Source organism: Phascolarctos cinereus, unplaced genomic scaffold (assembly GCF_003287225.1).
Source record: "Phascolarctos cinereus isolate Bilbo 61053 unplaced genomic scaffold, phaCin_HiC Scaffold_9;HRSCAF=440, whole genome shotgun sequence".
Lineage (NCBI taxonomy): Eukaryota > Metazoa > Chordata > Mammalia > Diprotodontia > Phascolarctidae > Phascolarctos > Phascolarctos cinereus.
This window is the reverse complement of record NW_027556402.1, coordinates 212,668,222-212,687,873: the sequence shown is the minus strand read 5'-3', so window position 1 is coordinate 212,687,873 and position 19,652 is coordinate 212,668,222. Positions and strand designations below refer to the sequence as shown.

Genomic DNA, 19,652 nt, shown 5'->3' with positions numbered 1-19,652 from the left:
CCAATTATATGTAAAGACAATTTTTTGTTTGTTTTTTTTTTGTTTTTTGGCTAGGCAGTGGGGTTAAGTGACTTGCCCAGGGTCACACAGCTGGTAAGTATTATGTGTCTGAGGTTGCATTTGAACTCAGGTCCTCCTGAATCCAGGGCCGGTGCTCTATCCACTGTGCCACCTAGCTGCCCCTAAAGATAATTTTTAACATTCATTTTTTAAAAATTCTCTCCCTCCTCTTCTGTTCTCCCCTCTCCCTGAGAAGGTATAGTAAGAAATAGTATCAAATACTTTGTTAAAGTTTAGGTAAACTATACTTAAGGCATTATGTAGTTTAGGAATCATGTCAAAAAAGGAACGAGGATAAATTTGGCGTGACTCGTTCTTTTTTGTTTTGTTTGTTTTGTTTTTTTAGGCAATTGGGGTTAAGTGACTTGCCCAGGGTCACACAGCTAGTGTCAAGTGTTTGGTCTGAGGCTGGATTTGAACTCAGGTCCTCCTGACTTCAGGGCTGGTGCTCTATCCACTGTGCCACCTAACTGCCCCGAATGACTCGTTCTTGATGAAATCGTGCTGCATCTTTGTAATTGTTTAAGACTTTCTTTGCCAGATATTCCCTAGCCATCTCTTTAATGATACATTCTAGAATTTTCTCAAGAATCAAAGTCAAGCTGACTGGCCCATATTGAGGTATCATTTGCCATTTTTCAGTCCTGTGGTATCTTTCCCATTTTCTATAATCTTTTCAAAGATCACTGATAATGGCTCAAAAATTGTCTTCTCAACCTGTTTTTCTCTGGACCTGGCTTAGGCGACTTGAATTCATTCATGGCCATTGGAAGCTTACTTAACATTATTTCCTTGCTTATGTTGGGCATCAGCTTTCTTTTAGCCATTTTTCTTCTGTCATTTCCAGTGCAAAGACCGTTTTCCTTGGCAGAGAAAACAGAAGCGCAGTATTGTCCCACCAGCTCTGCTCTCTCTGCCACCAGTTGTCATTTTCCCGTTCACTCCATGGGAGTCCTTATTCTTCCTTTGATTCTGCTGCTTCTCCCAATATTCTTTAAAATAACAACAACAACAACAACAACAACAACAAACCTGATAATTCTGTTGGTTGTCCTCAGTTTCCCTCACCAGACTCAACTCATTCTGAGCTTTAGCATGCCTGAAGCTATTTTTACATTCTTATATTTATCATCTCTTGCTTTCTTCTTTGCATATTTTAAAAATCCAAGTTGGCTGGTAAATTCTCCATGCATAGACATGCAGTCTCCCTCACCATTGGCAAGCTTCCTTTCATGATTATCAGTTGATATAAATTAGTCAAACAGACTTAATTAGTTTATAATAAGGGGTATTTTACTAGAGTAGTATCGTTTTGAAATCTTCCAAAATTCATGAGATCCTCTGACCAAGCCAGGGGGCAGAGAAGGAGACCAAGGTTGAGGTGCTGGTACTCCTCTTTCTCTCCTCCCCCAGATGATTCCTTCTCAACAGCTTGGCTGTATCTCCTCTCCACTGGCAAACACTCAGATTTCTTGATTTTAAACTGGCTTACTGTTTTATAGAGGATTCACAGAGTGTGACCAAATTTCCTCAAATCAATCAGTCCAAACTTACTTTCTGTACAGTGTTCCTCCAGTTCATCCAATGATCCAGATTGATCAAGGGCTTTTTTGTACTTACACTAATGCCCATAACTGATTCAATAGAAAAGTGTTCTCGCCCGGTTAAGGTATCTTGGCATAGTATCTTATCACTTTTTTAAGTGGGGTGGAGTGGGGTGGGCTAGCCCACACCTTTCCTCTTACCTTCATGATATACAGTGCTACCACACCACCATCCTCTTTTATCCATCCTCTTTTTTTTGAATATAGTATACCTTTCTTTTTTTTTTTAAAAAGAATACATCATTTATTTTTAACATTCATTAAAAATTTTTTTGAATTCTAAATTCTCTCTCTCCTGCCCCTTTCCTACCCAGTGAGAAAGCAAGCAATGTGTTGTCAATTATACATGTGAAATCATACATAACATATGTTCATATTAGCCATGTTTCAAAAAGAAAAGTAAAAAAAGATAAAGTGAAAAAATTTTGCTTCAATCCGCATTCAGACTTCATTAGTTCTCTCTCTGGAGGCAGATAGCTTTTTTCAGCATGAGTCTTTTGGAATTGTCTTGGATCGTTGTATTGATCAGAATAGCCAAGTCTTTCACAGTTGATTGGTTTTGCTCACTTCACTTTGTATCGGTTCATTTAAGTCTTCCTAGATTTTTCTGAAACCATCCCCCCAATCATGTCTCATAGCACGATACTGTTCCATCACAATCATATAACATGTACCTTTCCAGAGCCATATTCCAATCATGTTTCATCCTACTAAGTGTTAATGGTAACTCTGAGGACAAATTTGCCTAGGACTTCTAGCTCCTCTTGTTTGTTGCCTAAACATTGGACATTTCTGCATAGATATTTGAAGCCATGGATTTTATGACTGGTTGCTTTCTTGGATTTTGTCTCCTGTGAACTTTGGTATCTCAGTATTTCAACCTCTCGTCTTTCTTAATGGTATCTGTTCTGAGTGATATTTAGCTTAATGGATTTGCATAGGCAGAATCTTCTTTCCTCTATTTTTTTTCAAGATTTTAAAAGGATATAGTGAGATAATATATTTGAAAATGCTTTTTAGACCATAAAGCAGTAAATAAATATAAGCTTTTTTTTTTTTTATTGTTAGCATCCCCCCAGATAAAGGGGAAGAGGATGGGAAGGTCAGTGTTCTCTGTGGCAAGATTCTCTGTACACGATGTAAAGGGAACTCCTGAATTAAACATGGGGTTGAAAAAATGCTCTCCAGAGTTCCTTCCAACTCTGAATTTTTTCATGATTCTATGACTTGCATGTTTCCATCCTGCAATTTCTATTACTCCTATTTAGAATTCTCTTCCCACTCTTCTCTACAAACACATGTCCTATGCTTAACTTCAAAACTTTAATCACAGCTCACACTTTTCGCTATATGTCTTCCCTTCTCAGTACCATCTGATTACTTCATTAAAACCCTCCATTCCTTCAGTAACTTAAATATGTGATTTTTTACTATGTTAGTTGAAATAGTTTATGTATCATATTTAAGGATGTTGTTGCTATGTCATATACCTTCCTTTAACTCGAGCTCTCTGAGGGCGTAGGTTATGGCTTTTATTTCTTTTGCATCTCCTTATAGTGCCTTGTGTCGTGCTGTGCATAGAACAAGCATTAAAGTAAATGTTACTAACTAAATGATCAGTCTCAGTTACATAAATTGATATTATTTTACTGACATCCTGACAGTTTGTTGCATGATCTGTGAAAGTTTTCTGGTTCCATTTTGTATTTTTGAAAACTAAGTGATTATTTCCATCTCCTGCAGTTCAGTGTTCACCTGGGCATTTCTACAATACTACAACTCACCGGTGTATTCGCTGCTCAGCAGGAACATATCAGCCTGAATTTGGAAAAAATTACTGTGTTTCCTGTCCAGGAAATACCACCACTGACTTTGATGGCTCCACAAATGTAACTCAATGTAAAAGTAGGTTTTTCCCTGATACGTTCCCCCTACCAATCAAAAGGTTGCTTTCTCATGTTGTGGGGAGGGACAAGAGAGGGAAAGGGGAGAGAGGGAGAGAGAAAAGAGATGACTACTTCACTTTGGTTCCTGTTTGACTCTTGACTCTCTGTGTGTCTTATTGGACACCCCTTATCCCAAAGTTACTGCCTACCAGATTCTTTTGTTCTGGCTCTCAATCATGTTCTCTGGATCTCCCTTTTGAATTTTGACTCTGCCGTTAATTTCGCTAACCACCACTACCATCAATGGACTTCCCCAATATGACTGAGCATTCCAAAAGATCCTGCTCTCAATTTGTCCACAATTCCCTTGGAATTATAGGATAGTATGACTGGAGTGCCACACATATTTGGACCATCGTGTTTAATAGTTATGACGATTTTTTACAATCGTATTTTTAGTGGGAGTAAAAGATGGTCCTCATGCTATAGAAAAATGGCAGAATAGCAATAATAATTATAATGATAGGTTACCCAAGATGATTGATTAGATCAAGTATTCCCTATTTAGAAGACTTTAGTCTGTAAATTCCTTCTGTGGGATCACATAAAGTTCAGGTTTCATAAACAGAGAAGTAGTCATAAGTAGAGGTCTCTAAGTATATGTTACCTTGTTTCACATAATCCACGAACTTTCCATATAATGAGGAAATTTAGTTTACTATGCTGTCTAGTTGTTTGGTTCCATTACCTATGTGGACAGATTTTCTTTCTGGAAGATAACTCCAGAAATAAACAGCATCAATTCAGTAACTCATAAGACTATAAAAAAATTGGTTTTATTCTATTTCTTGATATCAATGGAAGGACATTAAGAAATTATATGAAAAAAAAAGCTATCTAAGATGAAAAGAGCGTTGGGGGACAGCTAAGTGGCACAGTGGATAGAGCTCTGGCCCTGAAGTCAGGAGAACCTAAGTTCAAATGCGGCCTCAGACCAAACACTTGACACTTACTAGCTGTGTGACCCTGGGCAAGTCACTTAACCCCAATTGCCTAAAAAAAAAAAAAGAACCTTGGATGTGGTTCCAGGTGTCATTATGGTGGTGGTGGTTAGAGTCATTAATGGCAGAGTCAAAATTAAAAAGGGAAATCACAGGATCTCAGAGCTGGAAGGGACCTGAAAAATCCATCGTGTCCAATGAAAACCTGACTAAGAAAACCTACAACAGATAGCTCCAACAAGATGTCATCAAGTTCGAAACCTCTAATGGAAGATAAGGGGTTTCCATTCAAAGCGGCCTGTTTTACTTCTGGATAATTCTTATTGTTTAGAAATTTTTTCCTTATATCAAAACCAATTTAGCTCTCTACAATTTTTATCCTCTTATTACGAGTTCTAATCTTTGGGGCTAAGAAGGATAACTCTAATGCCTCTTCCCCATGATAAAACTTTAAATACTTGAAGGGCTCTATCACATCTTTTGAAAGCTTTTCTTCAGACTAACTATCCCTATTTTCTTCAGCCGACCCTCTGAAAACTTTCCAGTCATCTAATAATTCTGGTCACCCTCTTTTGGAGACGCATGATCGTATCTATATGTTTAATAAAATGTAATGCCTAAAACTCTTCGACTTAATAATACCCACTACAAGGCATATACCCCCAAAAGGTCAAAGACATAGGGAAACAATCTCTACGTCTTTGTACAAAAAATATATATACCAAAATATTTAGAGAAACACTTTTTATTCTAGTGAAGACCTGGAAACAAAGTGTATTCCCATCATTTAGAGAATGTCTAAACAAATGATGGCATGTGAATATAATGTAATATTATTGTGCTGTAAGAAATGACTCAAAGGAAAGATTCAGAGAAACATGGGAACACTTATATGAACTGATATAGAATGAACTGATTGGAACCGGGAGTACAATTTATTTTATAAATTGTGATTATGATAATAATATGATAAATAAATATAATAAATAAATGATAATAAAGGAAAACAACTTGGAAAGAATTAAGAACTCCTATCACTGCAATGACCAGTCATGACTCCAAAGACTGATGAGGAAGTATGTTTCCCACCCATTGGCACAGAGGTGATGTATTAGGGGTACAGCATGAGATGCTTGACTAACGTGTGGTTTTGTTTTGCTTAACTATACTTTTCACAAGGGAAAATTTTTTATCTTGGGTGGGGAGAGAGTTCTGGGGGGAGGTGGGTGGATAGTGATATAAGAAAAGAAAAAAAGTTCAAAGAAACATTTTAAAAATTATACAAGAGAACAGGAAGTTCAGAAAGAGATACAGACAAGCAGGGCAATTTTGTAACTATAGTGTTAAATTTAATATATACACATTCTAAACCATATAATAGAAGTTTGCTTTCATGTGTAATCCTCTTTTTCTGATCTTTTTTTGTATGTTGAAATGTTCATGTCTGTTGTTTAAGTTCATAACTGAAAAGAAAATATATGATACACAAAACACAACATAATACTCCTGGTGTAGTCTAACCCAGAATGGAGCATAGCAAGCTGTTACCCTGTTCTGGACTCAGTGATTCTCTTAAAGGAACTTAGGATACCATTAGCTTTTTTTTGTGTGGCAGCTATTTGCTGTTGCTCATATTGAATTTGTAGTCTGCTGAAGATGTTCATTATAGGAACTGTTGACCAGCCATGTCTTATATTCTTGAAATTGATTTATTTGAACCCTAGCAGAGAAGTTTACACTTAATTCTATTAAATTACATCTTACTCAGTTCATCTCATCAATTGAGACATTCTGGATTTTTTTTTTTTGCATTTGGATTATTCTGTCTCTCTAAGCTTCATGTCATCTACAGATTTGAGAAGGATGTCATTTGTCCTTTCATTTAAGTCAGGATAAAAATGTTCAGCCTCACAGGATCAAGGACATAAACATAGTAATGTCTGTGAGAGGCCACCCTCCAAATTGATGTTAATTTGTGACATGGCTACTCTTTGGGTCTAGATATTCAGCTAGTTCCATATCCACTTAACTCTATCCCCAAACTCAGCTCTCCATAAGCAAAGAATGAAAGGCTTTGTCAAACATCTCGTTAAAAACTAAGCATAGCATTGATTGGGAAATGACTAAACAAGTTGTGGTACCTAAACATAACATAATGCAACGTTATTACTGCAACATAAGAAATAACAAATATACAAAGGCTTCAGAGAAACATAAGAATACTCATCTGAACAGATGCAGAATGAAATAAATTGAACTAGGAAAAAAAATTCAATGCCTACAGCAATGAAACTGAATGCTTTGTAATTATAATGACCACGCTTGGCCCAGGAAGGAGAACTGAGAAAAGGCATCCCACTCTTTTCCTTGCAGAGATAAGATTCCTTTGGTATAGAATGTTGCGTACATTGTCAGAGAGTCAATATGTTGCTTGGTTTTGCCGAAGTGCTTTCCCCCTCTCTCTCTTTATATCTTTAAGAGAAGGTTTGCTGGGTTGAGTAGGTTTGCAAACATTTGGAAATGAATGTGTTGTAAAAACAGTCATCAGTAATTAAAAAAAATATATATATATTTTCACTACATTTCCCTTATCTACCAGTCAGTGATTGCTAATTCCCTTTAAAGCTAAGTGCTCATAAACCATCGCCATAACACGCCAAGATTCTTTACCAATAACTAAAGTCAAACTCTGATCTGTAGGTTGTAGACTTATTCTTTCCCTTTTTTGAAAATTCTGACATTTGACTTTTTCCAGTCCTGTGGCACTTCTGAAGAAGGTTATTTCTCCCATATCTTTACAAGATCACTGATAGCAACTTGACAATCACGCCTGCCATTTCTTTGAACTCCTTGAGGGCAGGGAGAGACTGATCTCTCTTCAGTGATCTTGTGCACAATCTGCTAACCATTTTTTATTAGATATTCCTTTCCAGCTAAAACTTGTTTTCTTTTAATAGATAGACATTGTGGAGGGGAACTAGGAGAGTTCACTGGATATATTGAATCTCCAAACTACCCTGGAAATTATCCAGCCAATACTGAATGCACTTGGACCATCAATCCTCCTCCCAAGCGCCGCATTTTGATTGTGGTTCCTGAGATATTTCTGCCTATAGAGGATGAATGTGGAGACTACCTGGTGATGCGGAAAACCTGTAAGGCTCAGCCTCTTGTGTTCCCCTTCCTTTCCCAAGCCAACAGGAAGGCTCACTTTATGGAAGCCTGGTATGATCCTTGGGAACTCCACTTTGTCTTTGTCTAGCAGGCTGGAGAATTTTACCTTCTGTCTTGGGACACCTCTAGGTCATGAGATATCTAGAGTACTCTCCTAAAAAATCCTAACATGCAGAGTCACTTAGATATCCACAACAGCTTTTGTTATGCTGGAAGTTAAAGCACATCCTTTAAATACATGATGGTTCAGGCAGCCAGTCAACAAGTATTTTTTAAGCTCTACCCCTAACCCACTATGAGGACATAAAGAAAGGCAAAAACAGTTCCTGCCTTCAAGGAGTTCACCTTCTGATGAGGGAGACAACATGTAAAAAACTAGGTACCTTCAAGATATACACAGAGGAGATGGAAAGTAATCTCACAGAGGAGATGGAAAGTAATCTCACTGGGTAAGACCCTTATTTGTGGTTCAGTTGTTTTCAGTCATGTCCAACTCTGTGACCCCATTTTGGGGTTTTCTTAGCAAAGATACTGCAGTGTTTTGCCATTTCCCTCTCCAGCTCATTATACAGACGAGGAAACTGAGGCAAATAGGGTGTTAAGTGACTTGCTCAGGGTCACACTGGTAGCAAGATGTCTGAGCTGGATTTGAACTTGGGTCTTCCTGGCACAGCACTCTATCCACTGCACCACCTAACTGCTGCCAGAGGTAATAGGTAGCTGTTGGAGCTCATTAAGCAGATGTATTTCATGGACAGACTAGTGCTTTAGAAAAGTCGCTTTGGCAGCTTAGTGAAGAATGGATTGGGGTGGGAGAGACTTGAGGCAAAGAGCTGAACCAGAAGAGGTGATGAGGGTGGCTCTCTCACTCTAACACAGAGAACACGAGGCTGAAAGATAGGTAGATTGATAGACAGAAAGATCCCCTGACACCAGCATCATAATGGAGTCCTCAGTGATATAGTGATTTTTCTCACAGATCAGAGATGTTGACAGAAACCTTATCAGGATGGGGACTCGGGGCTGTGTCCAAGAGGGAATGGTAACAAGCCAAAAATACTGACCTAAGCATTTGTGTCTGTATATAGATTATGACTGATAAAAAATTCACTCTTGGAACTTGAGACTGCCTAGTTCAAGAGTACAGTAAAAGGTGATGTGGCTGCTGCTTAAATGTCCAGCCTCTAATCCTTTTGTTTTCAACCTCTGGTAAAAGAGGGATTTCTAGCTTTATTTTTGGTTTTGCTACATTTCGAGGGCTGCCTACAGGTGTGATGATTCAATTGGGCATGAAGATTTCCTCAATGAGTTTTCCTTGTTTCATGAGTTTTTGAAAAGACAACTATATTTGTGTCTGCTCAGTAAAGAGATTTTGATCTCTAGCGTACGTTTCCTTTGCAGCCTCCTCCAACTCTGTGACAACCTATGAAACCTGCCAAACATATGAACGTCCGATAGCCTTCACCTCCAGATCGAAGAAGCTGTGGATTCAGTTTAAATCTAATGAAGGGAACAGTGCCAGAGGCTTCCAGGTCCCTTATGTAACGTATGATGGTAAGGGGCTCAGATCTGGTCCCCTTCTGACTTCACTGCTCAATACGAAATGTTTTCATGCAAGTAATTTCTGAGGCAGCTAAAGACCTGCTGAGCACATGTGTTTCAGAAAAGCAGCAAGGAAGGGGGGAAAGAATGTTGTGAAGAAACAGGTGCTGAACTTCTGTTTGAGAACTCTGAGTGTGAGAACTGAAAGAGGTTTTAGATGGTAAATTCAGTAAAAATTTAACTCCCTGGAGCTGAGTTTTCTCTGAAGCTGAGCATTTACCCCTTTAATCTAGTCACCTATTCTTAGGATTAGAAAAAAAATCTTGGAAACTATTTAGGTTAAGCACCAAATCTTTTTTTTTTTTAATTTAAACAATTATGGATAGAAACCTTTCCACAATGTTTTACATACTTCTATGCTTTCTTAAACAGAACATAAAGAATATAATTTAACCTGTTCTTGATTACTCAAGGTTATCATTTGTCAATATGAATATGTCTTCTGTAATATTACAATGATGGCCTCTGGGCCAGTTGTGAAGTATGTTGGGGGTTTTGCCCCATGCAAAATTACTCCATATTATTATTATTATTTTAAATCTCCTTTACTTGATTTTCAAAATTTTTTTGGTGTATTTGCTGGTGATGTTGGTGTGGCGGAAATAAAATCTGTGGACTGCAACATTTTAGGACTGCAACATAGACTGTTAGAGCGAGAAGGGACTTTGTGGATGGTTTGACCCAATCTCTCCCTTTATAGTGAGACCCAGCGGGAGAAGTGATGTGTTAGAATTCAGAACTAGTACATGGCCAAGGTTGGGACTGGTGGTTCCCCTCATTCCCAAGTTAGTCAATAAGCTCTTTATAAGTGCTTATTATGTTGTACTATGGCATGCCACTTCTGAAAGATTGTACTTCCCAAAGCCTTTTGGTGATGGGATACGTCATTCTGAGGCAGAGTATTTGTGTTAAAGTTACTTAATAGTAAAGAATACTAGTTTTGAAACTGCTAAGCCACAAGAGAAGCAAAAATAGCATCGTTTGTTTCCAACAGAGGATTACCAGGAGCTCATTGAAGACATAGTCCGAGATGGCAGGTTATATGCATCTGAAAATCATCAGGAAATACTTAAGGTCAGTGTTCTGGATTAAATCTTTTCATGACGAACACAACTAGGTAATTTACAAAGCTACAGAATTTTTGACCTTAGAGGAAATGACCTTAGAGGCCATGTCATCCAAACCCAAAAGCCCACAAGGGTTGTTCCGCCGTGCCCGACAAGTTCTGTTCAGCATCAGGTCAAAGACGTCCAGCGGAGATCAGGAGGGGTGGAAAGCACTTCTTCCCCTCCCAAGGCTGTCAGGTCTCTTTCAGGTGATTCTGATTGTTGGGAAGTTTTCCCTGATTCCAAGCCCAGATTGAACTCTTCTCAACTTCTGCAGGTTGATCCTGGTTCTGCCTTCTGGAGGAGCAGAACAAGCAGTCTAAGCTTCTTCCACATGGCCTCCCTTCAGATACTCGAAAATCAACTCCCAGATCCTCCCTTAAATCCTCTTCCTCTCACTGAATATCCCTGGCTCCTCCCTAGTAGTCTCCTTGAATTCAGCTTGATCTTGAGGTCCTTCGCCATCTTGACTGGCCTTCTCTGGATGCTCCCCCAGCTTATCAATGTCTTTTCTAAATGCAGTGCCAAGAGCTGAACAGAACTGTTCCTACGTGGTTTGACCAAGCAATAGTACAGGCTGATTATTACCATCCTGGCCCTAGACATTATGATTCTCTTTAACTTACAATTACATTAGCTTTTTAATCTTCCTATTACTATGCTGACTTATATTGAGCTTATAGTTCACCAAAATCCAGTCAAACCTCTCCCATCTTGTACTGATGGAGATGATTTTTTGAACCCAGGCAAGATTTTAACATTAATTCCTAATAAATTTAATTTGAACAGATTTGTTAAAATCTTTTAAAATCCCGATTCTTTCATCTGACTAGAAGCTATCACTCCTTATTTTGTGTCATCTGTGGCTTTATCCAAGTTATTGATAAAATATTAAAATCTAGGACCATCTACAGATCCCTGGGGCAGTCCTCTAGAGACCTCCTGCCAAGCTGACATCAAGCCAAGTGATTCTTCTTTGAGTCTAACCACTTAACCAGTTCCAATTCTGTTTGACCATATTATTGTCTTATCTGCATCTCTCCATTTTTTCCACAAGCATAAGAGTTTATCAAGTGCTTTGCCAAAATCTCAGTAAACTATACCTACAACTTTCTACTGCTCTACCAGTTGAGTATCCCTGTCACAAAAGGGAAATGATATGTCTGTCATGAACTATGATTAATGAAGCCATACTGGCACTTTTTGATCACCAATGCTTTTTCTAAGTGTTCACTAATCACTCCTTTAATAATATGTGGTATGCATTTGCCAGGGTCTGAAGTCAAGCTCCCTAGCTTATAGGTGCTACTGTCTTCCTTTTTATGCAGATCAGGACATTTGCCCTTCTGTAGTCCTATAGTGACTCTCCCATCCTTTACAGTAATTCAGAAATCACTTATAGTGTCCAGCCTGGACTTAGGCCTTTTTGGGGAGCCTGACCTCTAATGAGAGGGGTCAGATTCCTTTCTTTATGCTTTATGGCTAATTAAACCTTCTTCTAGCACCTCAGAAAAAATATGTGAAGTTCAGATTTTGGCCCATGTCTAGGGTCTCCTTAAAGAGGAGAGTAGAAGAGTACTCAATTTACAGTGTAAATCAAGTGTAAGGTAGGCATTTATTTCCTGCACATGAAGGAAATAGTTAATGCAAAAGGATCTCACATGCATGAATTAACATAAAATACTTAAAACAGGATACAGCAATATAATTATTGGAGCATGAAACAGTTTGCAAGACTACTAAATAGGGATTGTTTCATCTCGCCTCACTTTTTGCTATCCAAACAACTCCAGGTCCGCATCTCCTGACAAGCCAGGCCAGGTCTTGGGCTCATTCTCTTGTCAGTGGTCATCTTCTCTGGTGCAGAAACTCCCCTTGTTACCCATCAGTTCCACTGAAGGACCCAGGCTCTCCAGCTTCTCAAACCCAGGAGGCTGCTGTCAAGACTGGACTTGACCATGTCCGTCTCAAGATCATTGTTTGGTCACCTGCGGTCAGGCTAAGAAACAGGGCAGAGGAGGCAGCCAGGTGCTTAGGCTTTAGTTCTTTCTCCTTGTCCTAGTTGCCAAGGCGGAAGTGGGAGTAGGAGGCTGTGGTAGGCCTGGAAGAAGGGATACCAACTCCCATCTGTACCCCTTGCAGTGAGAACCTGAGAGGGTAGTTACACCACAGCAGCTGAGAAAGAAAGACAACTGAGTGTGGGTCACCCCCTCTTAAAGGTCCACTGAGTCATTAGCCTTTACTGTTCAGTGGCCAGGAAGAGAATTGTTTCCTCATCTCCAAAGCACTCTTTAGTGTGAAAGGCTTTGGGTCACCCCCAATGCACCCAGTCACCGAGAGAGAAGAATCAGGAAGGACAGTTTCACACATACCCTGAGAAATGAATCTGGCTTTTAAAAAATGCCTTTTAGGGGGCAGCTAGGTGGCGCAGTGGATGGAGTTCTGGCCTTAGAGCCAGGAGACCTGAGTTCAAATTTGACCTCAGACATATGACACTTAGTAGCTGTATGACTCTAGGCAAGTCACTTGACCCCAATTGCCTGGCCAAAAGAAAAGGCACCCCCCCAAAAAAAATGCCTTTTTCTTGGCCTTTGCTTCATTCCTTCTGACCTTTAAGGCTCCCAGAACTGTCCTTGCAGTGTATCACTACATCTTTGTATTTGTCTTCCATTTACTTGCCTTTGTTTTCTTTTCTGTAAACATTTTTACAGAGAACTTACTTTTTTCCTTCTAATTTGATTTCTTTGTCTTCAAAATTTCATTCTTGAGAACATCCCTTCCTTCCTGGGTTGACTTCCTCTGTAAAATTTTAATTAGAATATCATGGATTGTCCTTTTTCTGAACCCGTTTGAAATCTACTCTCCCCAGTGGCAGGGAACATGTCAGATGCTGCTTCTCTGTGCATCTTCTATCAAAAATTCTGTGATTTGGTGACTGTGGTCCTTTTCCCCCAAAGAGTCCCATCACTTTCACCTCCACAGCTGGTTTTTCATCATTGATGAGTTCAGGTTCCACAACAGAATTTCCTCTTGTTGGTTCCCACCTTTGTTGAAGTATGAAATCATAGCTAAGGAAAGTCAAGGAACTATTAATTCTGTTTCTGATGGAGTGAAAGATCCCAAAGATGTCCAGATCGTTGAAATCCCTCAGAACACCTGTATCATGCCTCTCTGCCAACTTTGTGATGTCTTTCCCAAATCCCATGTCTATTTCCTCTTGCTGTCTAGCGTGGTCTGCAGTATATTCCGATGACCACAGCAAACCTGTTGATCTTCACTCAAATGGTTTCTACCATACTCTCTCTAAGTCCTGAATTTCTTTACATGACTATCTTATTAATGTACAATACTCCTCTACCACCACTTTTACCTATCTTGTTCCTTTTTAAAAAGTCTTCAAAATTTTGTTTTAACAGAATGTTGCTGTTTTTATAGTAATAATAATTGATATTTATAATCACATTTTGAGGTTTACAAAATGCTTTATATTGCTTCATTTAATCTTTAGAAGAACCTTTTGAAGTAGGTGGTATTATTACCTCCTTTTTACAGATGAGAAAACTGAGGCTGACATAGGTTGAATGACTTGCCCAGAGTAGCACAGCTAGTAAATGTCTTAGGTGGGATGTTAACTCAGATATGCTTGACTCCAGGTTCAACACTATCCGCTATGCCATGTTGCCTCTCTCTCACTGTTATTCCCACTCATTCTTCCTTCCTCTTGCCCCAATAGAACCCTCCTTTGTAACAAAAAGGTACAGTTTTGCCTTATTCCAAACTTAGAGTACATTTTTTCTCCATTGAAAGAAGGAAAACACGCCTCTGAAGTCAGGATTGGTCATGCCTACATTGATCAGCATTCCAATGTCTTTTATCCTGTTCTTTTCAATAAGATACTTCCCTTCTAGTGCCATATGCCAGGCATAGGTCGTATCCCACCAAGTTGGTGGTGCCTTTGAAGTCAAATTTGCTTCCTTGCATTAAAATCTCTAGTTCACTTTGCTTGTTACTCATACTTTGTGAATTTGTGAGAAGATGTCTGAGGACATGAATTTTGCTACTGGCTCCTTTCCTGGATTTTGTCTCCTATGAATTTCTGAGTATCTTTACTATTATTTTCCTAACTATTTTGTTGCTGCCCTCTGAGGTGTCTCGTCACATGGATGCACATAAGCTTTTTCTCTTTCCTCCTTCCTTTTTGTTTTTTGTTTAGTAGGCAGTTGGGATTAAGTGACTTGCCCAGGGTCACACGGCTAGTAACATGACAAATGTTTTGTCTGAGGCCAGATTTGAACTCAGGTTCTCCTGACTTCAGGGCCGGTGCTCTATCCACTGCGCCATCTAGCTGCCTCTCCTCCTTCCTTTTTAATTTAAAGTATTTTTGACCAAATTGGCAAAATCTCAGCAAATGCACTCATTCTAATTCTTGTTACATATACTCCATCCGTGGTCAGGGCCCAGCATTGCTATATTTTAATCTGTCCTTGAATCCCATTTTAAGACACCCAGTCACAGTAAGAGCTATTGACTTCCCAAATCTTCCTTTCTTAAATGAAGCCTGACATCAGTGATAGCTCAATGAAAACATTACTTGTTCTTCTTAGACCTTCTCTTTCTTTCCTGAGTATGATTGTTAGGAATCTTTCTCAGTTCCTTCTAGCAGTATTATTTGTGCCTGTGGGAATCATCAGAAGTGGCTACTAGTCATCTGGTGTGACAGAGGTGAGGTGTTCTCTGTCACGTCCCCACTGTACACCCCAGAAAGATAGCAGATGTCACTCTTATTCTTAACAGGTCAACAACTAACCACCTCCCTCCCTACCTCTCAACAAGATGTCACCAGCTAATAGCGCTGGACTCCTTTTCCTCTGGCCCTTACTGGATGATTCCTCACCTTACGACATCTCTGAATTCTCATCATTATTCCTTGTAGGAGAAGCAGCTGCTTTTGGAGGATTTAGTTCACCCTCCTTTGTGTAGTATTTGCCATGGTTTTGTAAGCTTTTGCTGATCTTTCTTCTTATCTGTCACAACCTGGTTACCATTCCAAAGCAACAAGTAGCTGTGTCATTTTAACGTGAAATGTTGGGGAACCCTTGACTGCTTCACATACTTTTCATAAAGCTTTGGATATTTGAAGCATTTCACAGTAAACAACAATAATCATTCTCTAACAGTGTTGCTCCACTGTCTTATCATGGTATGGAGGTGACATACTAGGTTCTCAAGGACTATGGCCACGGAATCCGAGGTCTGATGGGTCTGACCAGCCCGCACAGACTTTTGGGAAGGGGCCAGGTAACAGTCTGTACATCTCTCCTTCCAAGAGCAGCCTCACTATGGAGATTAACCACCAGTGATGAATTCTTTCAGCCCTTGTAATACATGAGGATTATCTATTGAAGCATAGCAGAATCAGGATCAACGTTGGAGGGAGGGACCACACCGATGAAATCTTATATGTTTGAAGTATTGAAATATAATAATAGTTTGCTTTTTATACATTTAACAAAATCCTTTCCTCATAATAACATAGGTAGTGTTCTTATCTCCATTTACATGTGAAACTAAGGCTCATGGGTTTAAATGACTTGTTTAGGGTTACATGTGTAGTAAATGTCAGAGTTGAGACCAAAGCCCAGGTCTTAACTTATAACTCCAAGTATAGCATTCTCCTCACTGTGTCACATTGTCTTTTCCACCACAGCAAACCCGGAAACATTCAGAAAGCCCAATCTTGGCAGTCATCTGGATAAAGGAACTGATTTTTACACTGTATCTGGAAAAGAAAATAAGAAAAAAACTAGATTGGAGAGATACCATGTCAATGAAGTGATTACAAAGTCCATTGACCAAAATTTTGTTCTTTTTAGGATAAGAAATTAATCAAGGCTCTATTTGATGTCCTGGCACATCCACAAAATTACTTCAAGTATACAGCGCAGGAGTCCAGAGAGATGTTTCCAAGATCATTCATCCGGTTACTACGATCCAAAGTGTCCAGGTTTTTGAGGCCTTACAAATGACTCTTTGCTCATCTCACCAGCTACAAATGCTCAGGCATGCCCCAGCCTATGGGGTTTTCAAGGACAGAGCTGTGTCTGCCATTTGCATGCCAGTGGAGGGACAGGCATGGTACCCAGTGTTAATGACTCTTTAGAGTTTAATTTTTATAGATAATACAAATATTTTGATAAGCTGAATTGTATTTTTTCTTCCAAGAGATCTTGTATACAGTTGTGTCCGGTCATTGGGGTGCTGTATCAGACAATGCTATCAGGTTTAGGGAAAGAGAGCTTTCAGATGGAACCATGTCTGTTACCAACAGAGCTTCCTCATTGCTGCAAGTGGTGGCGTGGAATAGGAAGGACCAAGGAGTAGCTTGCCTGAGCCATGTTTCAGTCCCTTCACCACCTAGAGCTATTCTGCCATTCACACTTCTCATTCCCCACAGGTAGAAATTGCTGACGGGACCTCCCAGTGAGGCCAGTGGCAAGTGGATCTTGGAGGGGAATTTCCTTGTCTGAAACTGGTCTGGTTCTGTTTGGGCAGCTCAACCATGTCGTGTCCTCTTTACTGAGGATATGGAGACAGATCCTACCCATTCAGAGTTAGAAGCAAGCACTGTGTTTCAGGCAACAATTTTCCAAGAGAACTGGAAGGGCCATGTTTGGGCCAGTGAGTTCCAAGTTATGTCACCTCAGCCCCAGGCACTAAAGTTCTGAAAGAATATAATAAAGAATGTTTGGAGTGGAGAGAATTAAAATAAAATGATGAAAAAATTTTCTATACAAATGTGATAATGATTGCTTTCTGATATTCTTGCCATGTATAGCACATTAATGCTTTATGGTTCATACATTGAGGAGGGGGATAGCATCATCGTATCTTGTGCCATTTCTATTTGTTTTCCAAAACCCAGCCCATCGGTCATCCCACTGAATTTTCAACCTCCTGGCTGGCCATTTATGGTCCCATGGAATCCCAGTCTCTAAATCAGAGGATTCCTCTCTTGTCCATCATCTTTCTAATTCAACATTTTTTTCTCAAATGATAAACTGCCTCCAATACATTTGCCACCTCCTACTTTTATTGTCTGGTGACCACATAGGAACGTTCTCTATAGCATTCTTTCCATTATGCGTTGGGTGATCACATGATTCTGGCTTTGCTTTTTGTTTTGAATCAACTTTCTGATGTGTCCATCATTATAGTGCACTGTGGAATCAAGTTTTTTTGTAATGGAAAGAGCAGTGGATTTGGAAGAGCTAGATTAATGTTCATACTCTGGCATTTACTAGCTGTATGACTTCCAAAAAGTCTTCACCTCTCTTTGCCCTAGTCCCACCATTTGTAAAATTGGGATAATGATACTTGCATTCCTCATAGTGCTGTCGTGATGAAAATGCTTTATAAGCCTTAAATGGTGCACTATTATCATCTCAGTCACCATTGTGTGGATAGGTCTGGAACTGTTCCAGGCTGTTCTGTGTTGTCATCGTACACTAAATGGCCCTGGGAAAATTCTAGTGAGTTATATAATCAACTAGGTATAGCTCCAATCTTAATCAGGGCTGTTCGAACCAAGAGCAGCTTAAACTGCCATGTGGTACTTACTGGAACTGGTAGGAGGATCCGTATACTTAGAGAAGATTTGATCCATGGAACAGTCTGTGAAAGTCTCGTGGCCTCAAATGTTCTCTGATAGATCTGTGGTCTCAGTGAGAACTTTATCCATGCATGCATCTTTTTCATACCTTCTAATCCTGTGCATTTCTCATAAGTTCTTTCCATAAGTTCCTGAGAGAATTCTCCCACTATCCTGAAGATCTTTCTCTGGCTATTTAGCATTTTATAGATACCAGTTCAACACTCGGGGTATCTGTCATCCTCCACCTTCACTCCACATCAGACCCACTTGTCTCGGTGTTCTGAATGATGTCCAGTCATTATGGATGACGTGCTGACACCTATGTCCGTCAAGATTCTATTGCCCTTTGGGTTTGATTTTTCTGAGGTGATAGTAATCTGTGATTTGTTGGCCAAACATGATTAGAGGAATATTAACATTAGAGAGGAGGGGAGGAGGAGCAGCAGCGATGGGGGAGAGGGGGAGGCAGGGAGGGGAAGAGAAGAGATGGCCTTTTCCAGTAAAACACAGTTAGGGATCACTTAAACCACTGTTTTGATTTCCCAAATGTGACCTGGCTTGACTGCCTCCTAATCTGATTCTGGATCCAACTTATTGTCCATCAACAGTGTCTTTCCAATATAGATATACTGTTGAAATACTGAGAGATATGAATGAATGAAAAAAAGCGCATTTGTTTGGTGCTTCCAAAGCACTCTGCTAAGCGATAAGGCTACAAATAGGCTATTCACATTCTACACTGAGAAGACAGCTCATATAGGAGGGTTCAGCTCTACAAGTCAGTGGTTGTTAGGGCACAGTGGTGGTAAGGTGCCTCCTTTAATGCCATTTCCATTGCTAAAACTATATAGGTTTCCTATGTTGAACCATTTGAGACGTCAGGGACTTGGGTGGCGAGAACTTTCTTTTCCTGGTCCTCCGTAGCTGTGTCTCCAAAGGAAGCGGAGGGTGCCACCCCTGCAAGACAGTTGTTCGGCGTCATTTTGGTAAAGGAGCCTTCCCTGGATGATGGATGAGGGAGCCAGGCTGGAAGTAGTTCCATTGGTCTCAGGGGCCTCACTCTTCTGGGACTCTTGGGTTTACTTGTCCTAATCAATCAAATGAGACAAAAATGAGATAATGTTTGTGAAAGTGCTAAACACAGTGCTGGAACATAGTAGACACTTTATAAATGATCGTTGCCTTCCCTTCCTCTTCTCTCCTCCCATCTTCAGCAGTTGTCAGCAATTGGCAGTGTTAGTGGCAGGGGGTGGCAGTTTGGGGATTGCTCTCCTGGAATATGACTAGGAGTCTGGATTCCGAGCAGAGATGGTGGTCTGGTGCCAACGGTGTTCCCAGAGCTCTTGGGCTCAAAGTCCAAAAGGTGGTTTGGTCTTCCTGGCACATGCTGCTTCCTATCTCTCTCCCTCAGGATGACTTTCTACTGCAGCTAGGCTGGTTTGTCTGTTCCAGGACATCTATGAATGGAAAAAAGAATTCTATAGGTCTTACCTGGAAAAGGAGGCTGGGGAGTCTGCCATGCAAACCAAGCCATAGAATTAACTGACAGGATGGAAATGAGGTGGGGG

The 19,652-nt window shown here is 39.9% G+C and overlaps 1 protein-coding gene across 3 annotated transcripts in view; it reads left to right on the top strand.

The window, feature by feature from the left end:
- SCUBE2 (signal peptide, CUB domain and EGF like domain containing 2) overlaps positions 1–17,228 on the top strand; it is an 88,035-nt gene extending 70,807 nt beyond the window's left edge. For all 3 annotated transcript variants that reach the window (XM_021002000.2, XM_021002002.2, XM_021001999.2), the window contains exons 16-20: positions 3,408–3,569; positions 7,509–7,706; positions 9,127–9,279; positions 10,322–10,401; positions 16,307–17,228. In XM_021002000.2, the coding sequence (XP_020857659.1) occupies positions 3,408–3,569; positions 7,509–7,706; positions 9,127–9,279; positions 10,322–10,401; positions 16,307–16,459 (746 nt within the window). In that variant the 3' untranslated portion in view covers positions 16,460–17,228. The remainder of the gene's footprint in view (positions 1–3,407; positions 3,570–7,508; positions 7,707–9,126; positions 9,280–10,321; positions 10,402–16,306) is intronic.
- Positions 17,229–19,652: the final 2,424 nt, after the last annotated feature.